Raw genomic sequence first — 21,794 nt, forward strand, 5'->3', positions numbered from 1 at the left:
TTCCGTGTCCCGCTCGGAGGTTCTCGGCAACCCCTCGGCCTCCCCCATCCCCCGGTAACGGTCGCTGGTGAGTTTAAATGAGCCGGGGCTGGCCGGGCCGGAGCCGCTACGGGGGGGGCCTGAGGCACTGCAGAAAGTGGGCCTGAGCCTCAAGGATGACGGTGCTGCAGGAACCCGTCCAGGTAATGCTAACTCCCTTCCCTGGGGCTTGGCTCGCTAAAGCAGCCTGTGGCCACTCCGCGGCCTGGTGCGGCCTAGGCCCGGCTGCTTCTCCCGCCTCCCGTCACGCCGGCTCCTGCCTGTCTTCTCGTCAGTTCCAAGGCCTTGCCCGCAACCGAAGCCCTGTTACGTCTGGTCCTACGTTACTTCTGCCACTCGTGTGAGCGGGGCTGGGCGATAATAACCCCCTTCCCTCCGAGCCAGCGTCCGGCAAGCCCCTCCTGTCAGTCCGGGGGCCTGGCCCCGGCCGGGATGAGGGATGAGGGGCCGAAAACTCGCTCCAGGTGTTCTCTTGCCTGAAGGATGATTGGAAAGCACATCTGATCAGAGCTTGTGCGATCTTCCTAGTGGTGGGATAAGTTTGCGGGGAGAGTGTTGGTTTTGTTTTTGTTTTATGTGAGAGGGTGGAGGAGGGTAGGGTCGGTCTTTTATAATACTAATTTATGTTTTGATAACAGACTTTCTAGCCCACGTTGCTTTTCTCGTTCAATAAATTTCCCCCTGGACAATGATCTGCGAAGACAACTCCAGAGGCCTAGGGCTGAGGTGCAAGCACCTATACAAGGGGAGGGGGTAGAAACGGCAAACTGGGTTTTTTCCATGACCTGTGATGGGGATCAAGAGTGTTTTATTGTGCATGTTTATAAGGCGTTCAGGAAATGAAAGACAAATAATGTTTTTTCCATCCATACCTCACCAAGATATGCTTTGACGCACAGAGCTCTGTTGGCATGGAAGAAACTCTATTGGATTTTAACTGTGTGATGCAGTGCCAAGTCATTTTCCCCCTGCCATCTGAAGAAACTGAATCTTTTGTCCATTGGGGATGGACCAGGTCTGGGAGACTTTGAACCCACCTTATGATCTTTAACTTGATTAGAAGAGTTGACCTCCATCACCTGCTGTCATTGAGTCATGGACTTATTTATTTTGAAGTTACAAAGCAAACCGATTTTAGAAATTATTTCATATGCCCTTAATAGGCCTGTGATACCAAATAGTTAAAATCAAATATTTTAATACATCACTCCTTCCATATTTCCTTGATTCTTCTTCAGAGGATGAAATACTAGTTTTTCCTAGTTGGCCTCTTCTCCAGCTCTTTACATATAGCTCTCTTAGGAAATTTACCTGTTTGTACATTATACTGGTGCTTTCAAAGCTATTTTTTCCATCCAAATTCCTCTTACTGGTAAAGTCCCTTTCAATTTTTTTTTTTTTTGAGACCTAACATGAAATTGGAAGTTGCTATCTGTACCTTCTTAAATGGATAAGCAGATCACTCAAGTTGTTTAATTTGTTTTGTATTTTTGTAATTTTGTCTTAATAATGATACATTTGCCTTCTCTGGCCCCAAAAGACCTCTAAAATGATAAACTAGTTTTGTTGCTAGCCTATAACTACTATTTAGTAACAATTTTAACTTATATAAAAGCATGAAGAAGAAAAGAAATATATAGCCTATTCCTTGGTTTCCTCGTTTTCCTTAAAGTACTCTTAGCAGTAATGAATTTAGGTATTTTTAAGGCTTAAAAGTCAACTTTGTCTTTTTTTTCCCCACACTGCCTTTGTTTATTAGATTTGGGGAGAGTGGTAAGAAGTTTTAGGATGAGAAGTTTGGTTGTAATTTATAGTATAAGAAGAAACCCTTCAAGAAGGGATCTGGAACAGTAGGAGGAACAAGCAACTTTGGCGAGTAAGTTGGAAAGGTGTTTCCTTTCTAGGGCTGTCTCACGGTTCGAGGTATTAATAGGCTTAGGAAGAAGTTAAAAGGAAAGATGAGAAGCTGTTTTTTGCTTTTTCTTTTTTAAAGTTTTAACATGGAATAGCCAGTTTGATATACCTTGTAAGCCTCAGTCTAAGTGGCTCCCACAAATGATCTGTCATAGAAAAGTGTGACTTTATATTTGAGTCTTTACAAAAATCTCTCATTATGAGGCAGGCATTCTGTCAATTATTTTATTTTTAATATAACTAGGGAAGACACAGTAGCCTAAATGATTTCAATCAGTGCTAATTTGGATGTTTATAAAATTCACTTGATGAAATTGATATTTAAAAAAGACATTTTATATAGATTTGTCAATTATGCCTGGGGGTAGGACTTCACAGTTAGAAGTGTTGGATGAAGTTGTAAACAAGCCTTGTAAATATCACCTTAATAAGCAGTATTGTAAGTGGGTGCTTTACATATATAATATCATTTTAGAGATCATTAGTGAAGGAATACTTTTGACTTGGGATAAGATGTACAGGGAAAGCATCTAACGTGGATTCAAGGGTGCCAATTCCAAATAACTTAGAATTGAAAGTGGTGTATTCAGGAAAATTGTGTTAGATGACAAAAAAAAAAAGACTTTAATAAAGTTGTTCTATTCAATGAGAGTAGAAAAAAATGAAATTCCTAAGTATATTTTATGACTTAAAAAATGTATGTAACTAAATTTATAAGTCAATAGGTATTTGACTATTTGATCTTTATTCAAAAAGTTTATATATTCAAGTTAGCTGAAACACATTTGTTTATGAAATTTTCTTTTGGAAAATAGCTTACCTTATATTTAGGTACAATATAGTATCTTGAAGACAGTGCTACATAGTGCCTAAACTGAGAGAAAGTCATTACAAATATATAATAATTCCTTTACAGACTAGTCCTGATATAGCACTTGTGCTTATGATCTATATAGAGAGAAAGCATGAGACAAATAATCACAAATTAATAATTATAAACTGTGATAAGAAGGGGATAATAAATAGGGTGTTAAGAGAGAGACCTAATAGGAGGGTCCTGATGTAAGTAGGTGTCAGGTTTGCAATTGGACTATCAAAGAAGGTACTGAAAAATAGCATTAAGTTCAGAAGCAGCCTCAATGAAAAAATCAAATTGCAAAGACTTCTGCACCTGCTATGTGCCAAGTACATATAAAAGACATTCTAAAGCCCTCTCTAAAAAGGATGTCAGGAAAGTTCTTTTTGAGCAAATAACACTGAAGTCAAGTTCTGAAGGTTGAGAAGGAAACAGTAATTTGAAGAGCGTTAAAAGCAGAGAAAACAGAATGTGCGAAGTCCCTAAGATATAGCAAAACTTGGCATTGGAAGAACTGAAAGGTCTGTGGCTGGAGTTGCATAGTAATGGAAGGCCATCACAAGGAGTTCAGTTTTCATTCTAAGTGTAATGGGGAATCATTGAAGAATTTTTAGCAGAGAGTTGACATGATCTGATGTAGATTTTAAGATCTCTTTGGCTACTGTATGTGAAAGGTCACGGAGAAGGGAGGCATCAAAAGTAAAAGCAGTGTTAAGGTGAAGGTAACCTAGAAAAAAATGTTAACAGTGTAGTAGGAAAGAGTAGATAAATTCAAGAGCTGTTTTGGAGGTGGAACCAATGAGACATGGAAACTTTTGGATGTGGGAAGATCAGGAACGACTGTCTGGATTTCATTTTGGGTGGTGCCATTTAATAAATGGAGAATTCTTTGAGGGGAGATAAATTTGTAGGAGGACAATTAAGAATTCTGTTGTAAACAAATTGAGTTGTTTACAAATATGTGAAACCAACCAGTAGAAATGTGGATACATAACCTCTAATCTTTTGAGGGGTCTAGTCTTGTTGAGTAGATAAGTATGCTTAACAGGATGAACTGGATAGTGTTACAAGTCAGCATGTATTTGATTGCACAGATAATAAATTCAGGAAAGAGATCCTTGTTGACTGGAAAAATGGGAAATGTTTCTTGAAGGAGTAGAACTTAAAGCTTTAGAAGGTACAAAGGATTTGAATTGGTAGAGAAGAGATAATACTCTTGACATGGAATGGCATGAGCAAAAGTTCAAAGTTGAGAATGGTGTTTAGGAACAAGAAAACTGTAAAATTCTAGCCTTGGCTAGAATGGGAGTTGAGAGCAGGAGATAAGGTTTTGCTAGCCAGGTAGAATCAGGTTGCAGGTGACTTAACTTTCCAGCTGAGGAGTTTAGATTTAATATGTTGGTAATAAATAGCCATTATAGGTTTTTGAACAGGAAAATTATGTAATGAAAGCACTGCTTTGGAAAAATTAATCTGGCACCACTGGGAAAAAAGGACAAAACAAGAGTTATGGAGGCATACAGGTTAGTGGAATAATCCAATTATATGGTAATATACACCAGGTTTCTCAATCTGGTCACTATTGATGTTTTGAACAAGCGAAATTCTTTGTTGTGGGGGGCGTTGTCCTGTGTATTGTAGAGTGGTTTTGCAGCATTCCCTGGCCTCTTCCTACTAAATACCCCCTCCATTTGTGACAACCAAAAATGCCCCCCATATATTACTAAATGTCCTTTGAGGGGCAAAATTGCTGAGATTGGCAACCACTGATGTAGACCTGAACTAAATTAGAGTTTTAGAAATTATATTGTAATATGTAATAGGAAAATTCCACAGTGATTTTTTTTCCCTCGTACTTTCTTATACTGTCCAAAGCTTTTACTATACATTTCTTTTATAGTCTAAAAGAAGGCAGCTCTTTTCTTTTTTGACAAAAACAGAAATGACACAAAACAATCTATGTGGTTACATTTAAATCTGAATTAATTGTGCAACGTACAGAGGTTTGTTTATGTTTAAAACAATATTTCATGTTTAAGAAGAATAAGCAAGGAATGAACTTTGCCATTTAATTTCTATGGTGTTGACTTAATTATATTTTAAATTAATGCAGCCTAGCACCAACCCATTAATTTAATCAATGAGATTTCTCTTTTAAACTTTTTTTTGGTTGGGTGGTAGTGTTGCTCTGTTTGACTTCATAACCTTTAGCAGTATTTCATCCATCTGGCTTTAATTTGTAGAACTCCTGAAGTGATGCACCAAGTGATACTCTTTCGGGGGCAGGTTTTCATCAGTAGTTGGGCAGTAGATGAAAAACCAGGGAGCTAATCTTAGCCCTGCCCGTCATCAACTACCAATTTGTAATGCCTTAGAGAGTAGTCCATTCCCCACTCCGTTCCCCAAAAGAGATACCATCACTCAGGAACTTAGATGTACTTGAGCAGATTGGTGGTGGAAGCTGTTATGGGGTTCTCTAAGTGGCAAGTTTTCTTCTGGAGTATATGGGAGTTTTTGCTGGCTGCCTTCACTATCCTTTTCTGACCTTCTTTAAGAAGTGGTGATAAAGGATGATGTTTTTCTGAGCAAAATTTAGTTTAAAATCAGAAACAGAATGCTTGAATATGATACTTTTTTTTCTCTTTCATTTCAAAAAGCCAAAGAAACTCAAAATTCTAGGACTTTATGGCGATAGTATGTATGTGCCAAATTTTCCCGGTGATCAGTAGTACTAAGGTAGCTGGTGAATCATTGTGTCTTTTGTGGCTTATATGTTACAAAATAAACAATCGTGGCAGATACGATGGAAGGTATTATATAATAGAAACTGAATTATATTTATTAAATTATTTATATTAAGAGCTGGAAAAGGAAAAGGTTTTAATTGCCTAATGTGTGCCAGTCGGTATATTAGGAGCACCATATATGTATCACTTCATTTAATCCACACAAGTCCAAGAAATAAGAGTTCCATTTTTCAGATGAGGAAATTGAAGCTGAGAAGAGTTCAGTAATTCCCCCAAAGTCACACCGCTGAAAATGCTGACATACAGATTTGGACATAGGTCTCCAACATCAAATCCTAGGTGTATTCTTTCTTCTCACCATGCTCTTTCAGTAGGTTCGTAGGAAATCTCTGTGTTTTATAAAAGAGTAATTAGGTGATAATTATTTGCGTTACAAAATAATTCTTCTTTGTACTACAGAGTTTCTTTCAATAGAGATTTCCAGAGATCTTTAAAAACCATTGGATGTGTAAGACTACAGAAAAACTTAAGGCTAAGAAGACTAATATATAAAATGCTAACAGTGGGAGGACTGCCAGAAGTCAAAAGTCATTTGTTCACTCATTCAACATGTATTAGTTAAGCACATTAGAAAGTATGTAATAAATACATACTGGGAGTATAATAGCAAAAACAGATGTAGTCCCTACCTTTCTGGAATTTATATTAATTATAGTGAGGAAGACGTTACTCACATACTCTCCTAAATAAATGTAAAATTACATGAGAAGTATTACAAAGGAAAGGTACTTGGTGTTATTCTAGTGTGTAGGATGCCTAACCTCATCTGGGTGTCCTAGAAAAGCCTTCCCTGGGAAAGAAGTTCAAAGAATAACTGGAATTTGCATAGTTTGAAGGAAAGGAGTGTGCCAGGCAAAATGAACTGTATGTTTAAAGGACTTGTGTCAGGAGGATAACATGGCAGGTTTGAAGAGCTGAAAGAAGGTCGTTGTGCTAGCCCAGAAAGCATGAGAGAACATGATACAGGATGAACTGAAGAGGTAGGCACCGTCTATGCCACACTGCCTTGTTTGGTGACTTTCATTTTTATTGGTAAGGACAATGAGGAGGCATTGACGGATTTTAGGCAAAGGGGTAATATGATCAGATATGATTTGTGAAAAGCTCATAAGGAGAGAATTGATCATAGGGAGGCCAAAGAAGACACTATTAAAGTAATCTGGGGAAAAAATGATCTGCATTTGAAAGTAAATGTTTATTCAATTTCTTCCTTTTATTTTTACTGTAGTTGCTTAGTTTAAATGAGTATCATTTGGAAAGATGCCTATATTAGGCATAGTTCCAGAACCCCAGGTCATACATGGTCTGGTAGAACACCAGAAAGCCAGATCAGTTCTTTTGGGAGTTTAGAATTTAGCCACGCACTGTGCCAGGCTTATCTCAGAGGTGTTTTTATCCTTATTTTACAGATGACTAGAACTAATTGACTTGGTCATCTTGATTAGTAACTGTCAGAAGACCCTCTTTATCTGCCATGGATTAGGGTATGGAGATCATATTAAGCATTCAAGAAGTAATTGAGTCAAATTAGATTTGAATACCCTTTAGCTATTATTTTCTGAATGACTTTTTTTGAGTTATGCTGTCCAAATGTTGAAATTCTCTGAGGAAAACACTCATAGTATATTACATTACCTTTTATCTATCTCTCTACTATGTTGTAGTATACAAGAAATGTAGGTTAGACCGCAGTTAGATTCTGTAGTATATTTAAAACCTGCTGTTATTATATTCACTTCTTGCCAGTACCACATATTTTGTTCTAAGGTTCAGCTCCCCAGCTGTTTGATAAGAAAAGAAAAGCACAGTGAATACAATGACAGTGACCAAATGGGTGCCTATAGAATAAGACCTGATTTATTCATAATTTCTAATTGTCACCAGAGACGTGAAAATTCAAAATGTTAAAGCTTTGTACAGGCCACCTGAAGAACTTGATTTTCTCAAGTTGGTTAAGTTTTTTATATTATTTGGTTTTTTTACTGAAATCAGAATCATATAGCAAACGAAGTAGATGCACAATAAATGTTTACTGAGTGGATGAATGATGTGTTTTAAAGGTGGTAGGCAGAGTGGATACGGTGATAAGGCAAATGATCTAAGTACTGTGGAGGGAAGTATACAAAATGACCTAGGTTGTTATTAATCAGAAAAATCTGGATGTCTTCTAGGTATTTATAGATCACACCAGTAAGAGATTTTATTGCCCAAAAAACCTGATGTATTCCAACCCCTTGGTCAGATTGACTCTTATCACCTTACCAGATTCTTAGTTCCTTTACTTTTTAATGTTTTGCTTATTGTATCAAGGAAGAAACTTAGTGTTGTATTAATGTTGTATTGTCAACATTAATGTTTTAATCATGTTAGTGAAGTTAATTATAGTAGGAATATCTTATATTTTATCTCCAGATTGGGTTACTAAAAGTTTATAGGTTAATAAATGGAAAATAGATTCAGAGTTCCAAAACAAATTCTCATTCAACGGTTTATTGAGCATTCACTATGTTTCAAGGCTGTTATCTAGGATAACCAGGGAAAAACTTGTTAAGTGGGATAACCAGGGAATTATAGAGCAAAATAGAATCTGGCTTTTGTCTGCAAGAAGTTGCAATCTAGTTAACCAAATAATATAACCAAATCTAATAAACAGCCTGAAATAAAAAAGTATAATCAAAATTGTGTAGAACCTCATAGGATGGATTAATTTATATTCCATGGGATAGATCAGTGAAGGTTTCAGGAAAGGAAGAGGAACGTGTAAAGTGAATTTTGAAAAAAGGATGGCTAAAATTTCAGGAGATAGAAGTTAAAGACAAAGGGCAGCCCAAATAGAGGGAAAGACTCTGAAGTATGAAAATATAGTGGATGTTTAGGAACCAGAGGAGGCTTTTTCTGGTTCTAGACTAAGCAACCAGTGAAATGTGAAAACAGAGCTGAAAAGGGGTGGTTAAAGCCTGATAGGATTTAAATGGTTTACTAAGGATTTTGTGCTTTATTCTGTAGATTTATTTTGTAAGCTTTCTGGGGCTATCCAAGAGGAATCATTAGAGAGTTTTGATCAGGGAAGAAGACATAATGATGATAATGATGATAGCAGCAACTAAAACTTACTAATTGTTAGGTGTGTGCTAGGAACCATTTTGTACTTTACTGGAGTCTTATGTTTTAAATGAAGAGACTAAGACTTAAGAGACCTTAAGTTATTTGCCCAAGACACAGACTGGGAAGTCATGGAACATAGATTTGAACCCAGGCCTCTCACTGTTGTCTTCTGTTCAGCAGTGATAATGTTTATGTTTGAGGAAGATAATTCTGGGACAGGATGGATTACATTACAACTTGTAGGCACATAGCAGGCACTCAGTAAATATTGAATGAATGAGTACTAGAGCCCTCTAGTTCAGAAAGCTTTATGACATAGATATTATTTAAGCTGGGTCTTGAGGGATGAGTAAATTATCAGGGGAGGTAGGTGAAGGAGCCCATGTTCCCCAGTGAAGGAAAAGGAAGTACAAAGACACAGAAGTCTAAAAGTCCATGCAGAGTTGAGGGAATAAATTCAGATATGTTAGGGTGTATACTGTGAAGAGCCATATCTACACATTATGGAGTTTGCACTGTGGGCATTGAGGTTTTATTTGTTAAATTAGGCATGTTGATTTAAGTATTATATGCAAGGCTCTGTGCTAAGAGTTACCTTGAAACTCTATATGTATATTTATGTTCTTTTTCTTCCACTTGCAGGCTGCTATATGGCAAGCACTAAACCACTATGCTTACAGAGATGCAGTTTTCCTCGCAGAACGACTGTATGCAGAAGGTTTGTAATCTATTCATTTCTATAGCTCCATTAAATAATAAAATATATGGAATTATGCCGCTTCTTGACTGTAACAAGATCATGGGTATCACTTTTGTTTTATGGTTATGATTGACACTTGTTCATAAAAATTTTACCCAGTATCTCTGTAGCTCCCTTATATGCTACTTTCAATAACTGTATAGAGTTACTTCAGGTTTTACACTATGGTCTATGTAATCACGTTCCAATCTTTAGGTATTTTTTCCCAGGTTTTTTTTTATTAGCATCTATTCTGCTGCTTAGAGCATGGATTTTGAGTCTACAGCCTCATTACAAACCTTAACTGTGTCACTTAAATATGCACTAGTATACCTTGGGCAAGTTACTTGATGTCTGAGGGAAGTTCATAGTGATACAGGCCTTCCTGAAAAAATTAAAACGAGGTGTTTTACTGGTAGTCTATTTAGAGGTAGATGTGTTCATGTGTTTGCTTTGCTTAAGGATTTACAGAAACCTTTAAGGATTTACAGAAATCATGGATTTACCATGATTGTCTTCATTATTTCCTTGGTTCCTTGTAGGAAGAAGGTAATCAGGACCTGGGGAACTAACTTTTCTATCAGTGAAGTATTTCTCTTTAATTCAAATTTGAGTTAATAAATTTTTATATTAAATAACATACCTGATTCTTTTTTTTGTTGCTAAACTTGTTTATTGCCAGATAAACAAATTATCACTCAGCATACTAAATAATAGCCAATTTTTTTTTCCGTGTGTGTTCTTAGTACACTCAGAAGAAGCCTTGTTTCTACTGGCAACCTGTTATTACCGCTCAGGAAAGGCATATAAAGCATATAGACTCTTGAAAGGACACAGTTGTACTACACCACAATGTAAATACCTGCTTGCAAAGTGTTGTGTTGATCTCAGCAAGTAAGTTTCTAAATCTTTTCTGTCTAATTTTGTTCTATTTACACTGTAGAATTCCGGATAAAATTCTTTTGATGGATTAATAAACTCTGATTGATGCCCTTTCTCCCCTCTTTTGGTAGTAGAGATTTGTCTATTTCAGTAACTTTTGAAATGTTTACACTGTTGCCTATGGGCATTACTATTTTTGTTATAGAGAGATTTCATTGTTACAGTAATAGAATTTAACTCTGGAAAAACCTAATTTATAACTAATTCCTGTCATTTTCTAAAATGATCCCAAGTGTTACTTCTTTTCCTTTATTTTCATTGTTAGACAAATTGGAATAAGCCTAAAAACCTACTTACCAGTTCACCTGAGATTAATGCTCGCTTGTGTCTAGATAGTTGTGTAATTATTTGCCTGTCAAGATCATTTTTGGGAACCATTGCTCCTTTGAAACAAGAGGGGCAGATTCAGGAGAGTACTTCTTTTGCACATTACAATTAAACCAAGTCAGCTGTCCCTATTCTGAATCTGGAGGCAGCTAGAGATTGAGGTATTTATCTTCTGTCAAACTTTTGTGTGCTGTGAGAGATGGAAGAGATGAAATAATGGTTAAGTGACTAAACAGATAATTGTAAAAGTCTGTGTCTATATTTTAGTTTGTAAGTTTACAGTGAGAGGATACAAATAAGCTTCATAAAGTCTTCATAGTCTGATAAATAACTATTTTATTTGTCCAGTGTCTAATGGTGGACTTTTGAATTAAAGCTAGCTAAAGTATCTATAAAATTTCTGAGACATTTGTTATTGAATTATTTCTACTCCAAAGATTCTAATGTTAAATTATCTACTTATTTAATTTCTTAAAGCCAGTTCTTACATTGGACATTTTTATCCCATTTATAAATATTTATAATTTTTTAAAAGTCCTATTGATAGTAAAAGAACTTTGGATAGCACCTTTTATGTTTAGGATATACTATATAAACTCATAGAAAGATTAGATTTGTTATTACCAGAGGCAGAGGGTGGGAGGAGGCAGAATTGGATGAAAGTGGTCAAAACATAAAAACTTCCAGTTATAAGATAAGTAAGTACTAGGGATGTAATGTTTTCTACATGGTGATTTGGAAAAAAACTTTTTAAAACACAAACCATTATAGACTCTCACATGTTAAAAATATATAGTGAAATCAGACATTTTTTTTTTCCTTTGGGGAACATTTGTTATTTTCTGTATCAAGAAAACATGATTGACAAAAAAAGATGAAGTGCTATTCAAATTTCAATTGTAAACCTAAAAATAACTAAGGCCGTTAAGTATGCAAGTTTTAATTAAAATGTTAGTCTTGTTTAATTTACTTGCAAATCCTATTTCAAGGAATTATAGAACTAAGAAGGACCTCCACGTCTATTAATGAAAAACCATGCATTTTTTCCCCCCAGTATAATGGTTTTCCATTTCTTTTGACATGAGTAATGTGTATGTTGCTCAGACTAGATTTGTACATGCTGACTAAATTTTACTGGTTCCGTTTTAAAGGTAATACTGGAATTTTAAAATCATAAATTTCCAATTTCCCAAATGATTCTGAAAACATGTTTATTGTTATTCTAAAGGTACCATGAACTTTTTACTTTATCTCCATAGTAAGAGATACACTGATAATGAAGAATGTCTTTACATACAGTGCTTCTTATATTGACTTTTTTTTAATATGTACATTTGTGGAGTTTTTATTTTTTTATTTTCTTTTAATTGAAATATAGTTGATTTACAGTGTTGTGTTAAATTTGTGTTTTAAAGGCTTGCAGAAGGGGAACAGATCTTATCTGGTGGAGTGTTTAATAAGCAGAAAAGCCATGATGATATTGTTACTGAGTTTGGTGATTCAGCTTGCTTTACTCTTTCATTGTTGGGACATGTATATTGGTAAGTAAGAGTGATTAAAATCACCAGAAAATTGTTTCCAGGACTAGAATGCTTTGTGGTTTAAGAACAATATGTGTTGATCTATGTTTATGAAATAGCATAGCATTTGGCTGAGTAGTGTACAGTCTTAAAGTTTCATGACCTTGTTGAACCTGTAAAATAGTAGAGATGTTGATCCCGTTTATGACTGTCCAGTTGGCCTTAATGATAAATAGCTACAGCAGCACTACGTAACGATTGAGTGCATATGTGGGTTTTGTTTTTGTTTTACCTTGGGTGAGGAGAATATCTTCATGTAATCCACCGAGAAAAAGAAGAAACGAGTGAAGTTTTTGGTCTAGTATTAAATATTACCACTGCTCCTTAGAAGGAGGCTTGAAAGCATGTTTCAGTAATAAAGAATAGCAGTTCCTATCTAGTATGTCATAATGAATTTGAGAAATTTCCTACAATGGTAGTTGAAATAATAGTGATTTTGGAAATAATTTTAAAATATGTTTACATTTATTTAAGTTTTTTAAAAGCAAGTGAGAGTGAATTCAGAGTTATAATAATATTCTCACTGAGTTTTATCCTGAAATACTCTGATTTGAGGAGTAGGAGGTGGAGATATAATTAGGTAACAAGAATGCCCATTGGAGGGCATCTCATGTGTAAATGACATCTGTTGCATATCATGGGAGAAATGATTGAGGATTGCTTGTGTGAAGAATTAGGTTAGCATCTGTTTTAAGACAAATTGAGGCTAGTTTGAATAGTAGTTTTTTAAAAACCTTGAAAATGTCTTTTTGAACAGAATAAATTATTTGGCTGAAATTTGGGGCTCATTTTCAGATGACATCACTCTTTTGAGAACAGGAGTAAGTAAAGATATAATACCAATATCTTCTTTTATCTTAATAGAAGGACTTGGAGTGATGAATTTAATTAATGCAAGTATGATTCTTCTTGTCACTTACTCAAAAAACTTTGAGATCCATCCTCTAGTATGGCTAGACACATACTTGGCACTAGAAATGTAAAGATAAATAACTCACCATTCTCCTCTCCCCACCAAAGATTTGTAATAGAATAGGAGGAGAGAAGCAGTAAATAAAAACTTTATAAACTTTTATCATCACAATTAAAGTGCTTTGATAAAATCTTAATAGTATTTTGTTCAAATGAGGGAATAATCAGTTCTATTTGGTTAAGAAGAAAGGTAAGATGGTAACTAGAAAAGACTTGATAGAAAAGATTTTGTTTCTTTAAAATTTTTTTCTTTCAGTTTTATTGCGATATAATTGACATACAGCACTGTATATATTTAAGGTGTACAGCATAATGATTTGATTTACATACGTCATGAAATGGTTATCACAGTAAGTTTTATAAACATCCACCACCTCATATAGATACAAAATTAAAGAATTAGACAAAAAATTTTTCCTTGTGATGAGAACTCTTAGGATTTGCTCTCTTAACAGCCTTCCTGTATAACTTACAGCAATGTTTATCATGCTGTACATTACATCCCGAGTACTTACTTATCTTATAACTGGAAGTTTGTATGTTTTGACCACTTTCATCCAATTCTCCCTCCTCCCACTCTCTGCCTCTGGTAACAAATCTAATCTTTCTATGAGTTCGTTTTGTTTCTTTGAATTCTCAATAATAAGAAAATTAGAAAATGGGTAAAATTCTTGAATGGACATGTCATCAAAGAGGGTATGTGGATGGTAAATAAGCATATGAAAAGATGTACCAAATCATTAGACATTAAGGAAAGGCATTTAAAAACTACCATGAGAAACCACTACATGCTTATTAAAATGGCTAAAATTAAAACTACTGACAATACCAAGTGCTGCTGAGGATGCAGAGCAACAGGATTTCTCATACATTGCTGGTGAGAATGATACTTGTACATGAAAGTTCATAACAGCTTTATTTGTAAAAAAGGCCCAAAATAGAATCAACTCAAATTCAATGAGTGAATGGATAACAAACTACATTCACATAGTGAACTACTACTCAGCAATAAAGAGGAAAAACAATTGATAAATATAATAACTTGGATGGATTTCAAGGACATTATGGCAAGTGAAAAAAGCCAATTTCAAAATTTTACATACTATAGGATTTCATTTATATAACATTATTGATGTAACACAATTCTTGTGATAGAGACAGATCAGTGGTTCTCAGAGGTTAGAGTTGGGGCAAGAGTGTGGCTATAACAAGGTAGTTGAAGGAATTTCTTTGCAATTTTGGAACAGTTCTATATCCTGATTGTAGTGGTAGTGACACAATAAAATTTCATAAAACTATACACAGACAAGTGAATGCATGTAAAAACTGCTGAAATTCAAATTAAGTATTGTACTACTGTCAATTTCCCAGTTTTGATAACTGTATTACAGTTGTGTCAGGTATTATTTTTGAGGGAAGAATGGTGTAAGGGGTACATGGGAACTCTGTACTGTTTTGCAACTTATATGTTAGTCTAAAATTATTTCAAAATAAATTTTAATAAAACAAAGGGAAGTCATTAAATCACCAAAATGCTGTTTGTATATTACTAATAATTTAAAAACAGGGTCACTAAAAGATTTTGAAGGTGCAGTTATATTAGGTTCTAACTATGAAGAAGAAAGGTTTACCCCTTTCTTCAGAGAAGTAACGGTAGGTTATTTTTATTCATCATAAGGATTGAACGGTTAAGTATCCAGTAGGGTACAACCCTGCTCCAAAAACTGGTTTTTCATTTCAGCCATTACATACCTGTCTTGTGATCAAAGTTGCACCCAGTAATCCGGATATATACGTGTTGTAGTTTTGTAGCTGCCGTATTTTAATAGACACTTCATTGGTCTTTTTGTCTACAATAGCACATGAGACTTCCATCTTTAGGATGCAACTAAGTCTGGTTCATAGATTTACCTGTTTCTTCCCAGAACCATTTAAATAATTTTTTTACCCCAATTCTTTGGTAAACTCCTTTCTGAGTTACAGTAAAAATTAAAAAAATCCATCTAAAGTTGGAGCACTCCAAGCAGTTCAATTCTATTAAATCTTTTTTCCCTTTTTATCTCTCTACTGAATAATTAGAGATTCAGCTCCCATATTTGATTATTATAATTCTACCTCTAGCTTATTCCGCAGTTTGCTTTTAAGTTATTTATATATACTAGTATCTGTCCACATGCATGCACATGTGTGTCTAATCTCTTCTTAGCAGACATTGTGTTTTAAATTTCTTTTATGGTCTGTTAATCAGATCATAGCTTATTTTAAAAATCCACCTTGCCAACTTATCAAAGGTTTAAGAGAATTCACCTTTTGCTAATGTAAAAAGAAAATACGATTTAAATAATACTGGACACAAGAGGATTTTCATCACAAAAGATCACCTCTTATACTTTCATGATTTTTTTTCATAAATAGGTTGTTTTATCTTTGCTTAAATCAGTTTGTCTACCACTTTTCTGGCAATTTAAATAATTCATGCAGTCTACTCAGTGCAGTTTTAAAAATTATTAGTAAAAGTGTCTTTTATGTTACATTATACAAGCAAAGCAAGAGGACAGGCTATTGAAAACAGGAAAGAGATAATATTAAAATGAGAAATCTTTTTTTTAAAAATGAGAAATCTAATTTCCAGTCCTCAAGAAGCTTATAAACAATGGCAAGAGAGCACACATGAAAGATAAATAGGCAAAGTACAGTTAGTTATATAAGAGATGAGGGCTATATTGCATGAGTTAGTTTAGGTGAGCAGCAGTAAGAACTGTTGAAGCTTAGGATAATCTTCAAACATTGAAGTTTCCCTGTATTCTTTTCCTGGCTGTATGTTAAAAGTTCCCGAGCATTGATTTGCCACTTTCTACTCCTTGCAATTACTTTCAAAAAATACTATTTTTATGTCTTTTCTTTGTTTCCTATTTTTAAGTTACTCCTCTATCCATAGTAAATGATTATATCATTCTTGTGACAATTATTTTTCCTTTAAGAAATTTCATCTAAACAATTGTTAGGTATAGACTTTGATAAAACTTACTTACATTTTGTGATAGTCTGCTTCCTGCTCCTGCTCCTGCTCCCACTCTCTTCTTTGTTCATGTGTTTATTGGCTCAAATTAGGCAAATGTGGGAAGCTAGATATTCTTCAACTAGTGGTACTTTCTTGTCTTTATTACATTATTTATTCTAGTTTTCTACTCGCAAAATTTGGAAGTAAAGCACACTAACATCTAGTTACCTAAGGGGGTCTTCTTTCAGTTATCTGAGATATACAGCGTAAAAACAGATTATATATATATTTTTCACTTTTATTTGCATTTATTTTTTGCTGTATGTATTCCCAGGCCGTAAGTTTTTGTTTCTTCAGTTTCTTCTGGGATATCTTTTTCTTCTGTGCAACTTCCTCTTCTGGTTTAGGAATAATCTGCTCTTTTTCAGTAAGGATCATCTCAATGTGGCAGGGAGAGCTCATGTAAGGGTTGATCCAACCGTGAGCTCTGTTAAGTCCTGCGCTGCATCTCGGGAGCTTTGTTCACCTGGATGTGCTCAATGACGAGAGAATCTACATCTAACCCCTTAAGTTCAGCATTACTCTCTGCATTTTTCAGCATGTGCAGTAAAAATTCAGCACTCTTTTTGGGCCATCAGCCCTGCGTCCAGCCCCACTGTTTTGCCTGGGCACAGCTACCAACTCCACCATTGTAATGACGGAAAGGTACACATTGTCCTTCAGATACTTGGTGGCTTTTTGGATATACATACCCTTAATGGCCTGGGCAGTTTCACGAGTGTTCTTAAAGTGAACACAAAAATTTGAACCTCTTGATTTGCATGATTTGTGGGGTTTTCTGGGTCAAGTGAATAGCGAACCATTTTTAGAGGTCACCTCAGGCCACCTACCGGAAAAGGAAGATTATATATTTTAACTGGTAGTTTCATTCGAGGGTTGTCTTGAAAATGTTGGTTAGATGCCTTCTGGTCCTTTATAAAACCTTAGAGTTTTATAAGAACTATTATATAGATACAGAATGGCTGTATCTTGATTTTTTTTCTGTTAGATAATGAAGAATTTCAACCTTAGAACAGGTAAATAGTATTTTTTAATCTGAAAGCTCGAAAAAGTCTCACTAAGCCTCACCCCCATCTTTCCTCCCATTTAAAAGCTAGGGAGGCAACAATTCTAATATTTTTCAGATTTTTTTCAAGTGTATAGGGCCCCAGGGATATTGTCTACATTCTAAATATAAGTCTTTATACATCTGATTTAGAAAGAAACATAAATTTTCCTTTTTGTTAAGAACCACCACCTTTTGTTAAAATAAAAACTCTTACCATTTATTTATTTTTTAATTCTTACCATTTAAATGTGCTATATTTAAAGTATTTAAGTCACTTTCAATATTACCATTGGGACTTATATTTAAAATTAAGAATAAGACTAACATTTGGGTATTTTCCATATCCCCTTCAGTAATTCTAATATCCAACAGTGAATTAAAAGTGATTATAATATTTAAGAAGACAGTGATAGCTTGTTTATTTTGCTAGCATTCCACTCAATTTGTGTTCTTTGCTTCTACCTGACTTGACTTGAACTGCCCTAAATAGTAGAGATTGGAGGATGGTAAGAAGGAGAAATTGATCATTTAGGGAAGGATGTAGAAGAGTACTCTCAGAACTTTTATAAGATTTACCTAATTTTCTAGATCAAACGTTTCTTTGTAATAGATGTTTTAGGTTTTGTAGCTTGTCTAATCTATTTGCTTGTCTTTACAGCAAGACAGATCGGCTTGCCAAAGGATCAGAATGTTACCAAAAGAGCCTTAGTTTAAATCCTTTCCTCTGGTCCCCCTTTGAGTCATTATGTGAAATAGGTATGTTTGTAGAGGTGGCTCGGGGAGGGTTTTCCCATTTCCTCTTCCTCTTTTTTTTACCCTGCTTAATTTTTAGAAGGTGATACAAATTATCCACAAGAAAAATATTTTTCAAAGCTAAGGGCTTTTAAAATTGAGAACATGAATATATTTCAGGAAAAACATAGCCTCTCTTGTCCTCTAGAATGAGTTGTGTTGTGAGTATAATACTGACCAAAATGAACAAAGACAAATACTGTATGATATCACTATATGTGGAATCTAAAAAATAACAACAAACTAGTGAATATAACAAAAAAGAAGCGGACTCAGATATAGAGAACAAACTAGTGGTTACCAGTGGAAAGGGGAAGGGGGGAGGAGCAGTAAGGATGGGGATTAAGAGGTACAAACAGGTATAATATAAGCTACTAGGATATATTGTGCTACATGGGGAATATAGCAAATATTTTATAGTAACTACAAATGGAATATAACCTTTAAAAAAATAAAAAATAAATAAAAAGAGGGGGGGAAATAGCTTTCTGAATAAGAAAAGAAATTAATACAATGCCCAGAGCAGAAACTGTTATATAAAATGAGACCTGGATAATATGGGAGAAGAGTTTCTCAGTATATATGCTCTAGGGTGGATGCGCATTTAAAATATTGTTGTGGTTAACACATGGTAAACTGACTATACTTCAATTAAAAAAATTATTTTGTCTATATACATGGAAGTGCTTTACTATGATTTCTACTGGGTTTCACCTCTCCACCCTTACTCCTTACCTTGAGCAAAATGAGATCCACTTTCTGCTTTAAAACAAACACAGAAATCTACGTTTTTCTGTGATTTATTATAAAGTCAGTATCATTGCAGGTTAGTTTATTTCCTAAATTTACAACTTTATCTTAGGAGTAACTTTTATAATAAATTGATGGATGAGCTTTTGGGAGATAAATCAGATTCACTGAAAAGGAAGAACTTTAAAACTCTGGATAAGACCTTATTTCCACTGATTTATGTATGCTTGAAAAAATTTAACCCTTATTTCCTTAGAGACAAACTTTTTTTTTCCCCTTCACAGGTGAAAAGCCAGATCCTGACCAAACATTTAAATTAACATCTTTACAGAACTTCAGCAACTGTCTGCCCAACTCTTGCACAACACTAGTATCTAATCATAGTTTATCTCACAGACAGCCTGAGACAGTTCTTACAGAAACACCCCAGGACACAATTGTAAGTGTATCAAACACTAGTGTTCAAAATACTATGAAAATGAAAAAGAATGATCCAAACTAAGTAATGTATTGTAAATGACATGGTAGAAATTTTCTGTTTCAGGAATTAAACAGACTGAATTTAGAATCTTCCAATTCAAAGTACTCCTTGAATACAGATTCCTCAGTGTCTTATATTGACTCAGCTGTAATTTCACCAGATACTGTCCCTCTTGGAACAGGAACTTCCATATTATCTAAACAGGTTCAAAATAAACCAAAAACTGGTCGAAGCTTATTAGGAGGGCCAGCTGCTCTTAGCCCATTAACCCCAAGGTAAGACAAAAAGATACTTTAAAATGTGCTGTACTAGTAAATGGTCTAATAATAATTCTTATTATTAGTAATACATATTAATATGAACAGCAACTTCTAAATCATTATGGAAATAGAGGCATTTAATAACTCAATAATGAACCTATTCCATTTTTAGAAAATGAAGTAAAAGAAATACAGTACCTGTGAGAAAAATTTAATATTAGATATTGGAGAAAATTTTAAAACTTGAAATATGCCTTATTCAGCTACTGTATGCATTAAAAGATATTTATGGCTGTGATTCAGTGAATAACTATGAACCTCTTAAAATACTGGAATTCTTAATGATATATTCAAAGTGACAGCAGTGGTTGTTGTTAATGTGCTATTTTCCAGAATGTGGAGGAAGGATTGATACCATATCAATTTGAACTATTTTGTCAAAATTATCAGAAATATATGTATGTATAAATATAGGAATCCAACCCAGAGGATGCATATCCCAAAGAATCAAATTAAAAAATTATATGCTAGAACAGACTATGAATTGGGTCCCAGGGCCAGGTAGCTACTAAAATAGTATGACCATGAGATTATAAAACTCATTGAATCCACAGATGGATTCAGTACTCACTGGATACATTTTCTGCACAATATGGTCTAAATCCCATAAATTCCAAGATTTTGAAGTAATTTGATAATTTGGATCTTAGCTTGTACAAAGCCATTTTTCCTCATTCCTAATAAATCTGAGATCAGTAGTTGCTGCTCAATTTAGTTCCTTGTTTGACTTTTTAAAAAATTTTAATTTTGGTGGGTGGAATAGTCTACATTCACAACTTATATTTAATCTGCCCCTCAGATCCTCAATGCCCCCAAGACTGATTTGCCATTCTCTTCCTTTTAGACCTTCTAATTTAAGTATACTGCTGCTTTATATATGCCTTGATGACTTTTTGACACCTTGATTTCAACCTCTTCTCAGTTTTGGGATTTTGCCATTAGAAACCCCAAGTCCTGGAGATGGATCCTATTTACAAAACTACACTAATACATCTTCTGTAATTGACGTGCCATCCACCGGAGCCCCTTCAAAAAAGGTATTTTCCATGTAAAATACAGTTTTGGTACTGATGAAAGAAATTCACTTAAAACTCCACAATCTCTTAAAGGCAATTTTAGAAAAAATCTAACTTTATTTAATTGTTGTTGCCTTAGAGTTGTTGTTGATCTAAATGTAAAAGAAGGTCATCATTATCATAGCCTCCTGGTTATATAGTAGGAGACACCAAGCAGGTTGCTCTTCTAGCCACATAAATTTATAACTCACAAGTATAGTTTATTTCAGCATATAGCTAAATAAACATATTCAGATATTTACTTTTAATTTCCTTTTTTTTTTTTTTACAAAATTTAGATTATTTCTGTCACTTTGAATGTAAATAACGGAAATGATACCTGCCATAGTTTTTACTTGTTTCCACCATATTTGTTTTTTAATTGTACTGATATTAACATGAAAAAAATTGATTCACATAAAGTCAGCTATTTCTGATAATAAAATCTTATGGTGGATCCTCATAAGTGTGGGGTAAATTTGAAGTAAATGTGGAGTAAAATGAAAAATACTTGACAGTATCCTTATGGTAAAATACTGCAGTAAGACTGAATTGCAGCTGCAACTCTTTTTATAATGTTCTTTTATAAAGTTCTGTGGCAGTAGAGGCCTCAGTCCCATTTATTTAAAACATATCTATGGTGCAAGGTATCTTATGAGAGAAATTAGGTTATGTATGCAAAATGCCTATTGCTGGGCTTAATAGATGTTTAAGAAATGGCAGCTAAATGAGTCATACTAGTATGTGAATGACTGATATAGCCCCTTTGCCCTCCTGGAGACATGTTTCTTCTTGTTGTTTTAGTTTTACTCTTTTACTCCTTAACTTCTTAGAGCCTGCAAAACTTTTTTCTATGATAGCTTCTTAATGAGTGATAATACCAGGAGTGGTAAAAAGGAACTACAAAGTAGTTAACGTGTGGATTATTTTAAATCTGACTTTTGTTTTAAGTTGTCAGTACTACCTGCTGTTGTATGATGAGAGTGAAACATAACGTGGAAATTAG

The 21,794-nt window shown here is 34.5% G+C and overlaps 1 protein-coding gene and 1 pseudogene across 5 annotated transcripts in view; one reads left to right on the plus strand and one right to left on the minus strand.

Moving 5' to 3' along the window:
• Positions 1–3: 3 nt before the first annotated feature.
• The window catches only part of CDC27 (cell division cycle 27), a 48,533-nt gene continuing 26,742 nt past the window's right edge, over positions 4–21,794 (plus strand). For 4 of the 5 annotated variants that reach the window (XM_032457158.1, XM_006177372.3, XM_032457159.1 and 1 more), the window contains exons 1-8: positions 4–182; positions 9,364–9,439; positions 10,207–10,354; positions 12,145–12,270; positions 18,049–18,146; positions 19,217–19,371; positions 19,477–19,688; positions 20,656–20,770. In XM_032457158.1, the coding sequence (XP_032313049.1) occupies positions 156–182; positions 9,364–9,439; positions 10,207–10,354; positions 12,145–12,270; positions 18,049–18,146; positions 19,217–19,371; positions 19,477–19,688; positions 20,656–20,770 (957 nt within the window). In that variant the 5' untranslated portion in view covers positions 4–155. Of the gene's footprint in view, positions 183–9,363; positions 9,440–10,206; positions 10,355–12,144; positions 12,271–18,048; positions 18,147–19,216; positions 19,372–19,476; positions 19,689–20,655; positions 20,771–21,794 lie in introns of those variants that run through there. The other variant, XM_014552991.2, reaches the window with a different exon arrangement.
• On the minus strand, positions 16,511–17,145 carry LOC116669200 (annotated as a pseudogene).

The sequence above is a fragment of the Camelus ferus genome, chromosome 16 (assembly GCF_009834535.1).
Source record: "Camelus ferus isolate YT-003-E chromosome 16, BCGSAC_Cfer_1.0, whole genome shotgun sequence".
In the NCBI taxonomy this organism is placed as follows: Eukaryota; Metazoa; Chordata; class Mammalia; order Artiodactyla; family Camelidae; genus Camelus; species Camelus ferus.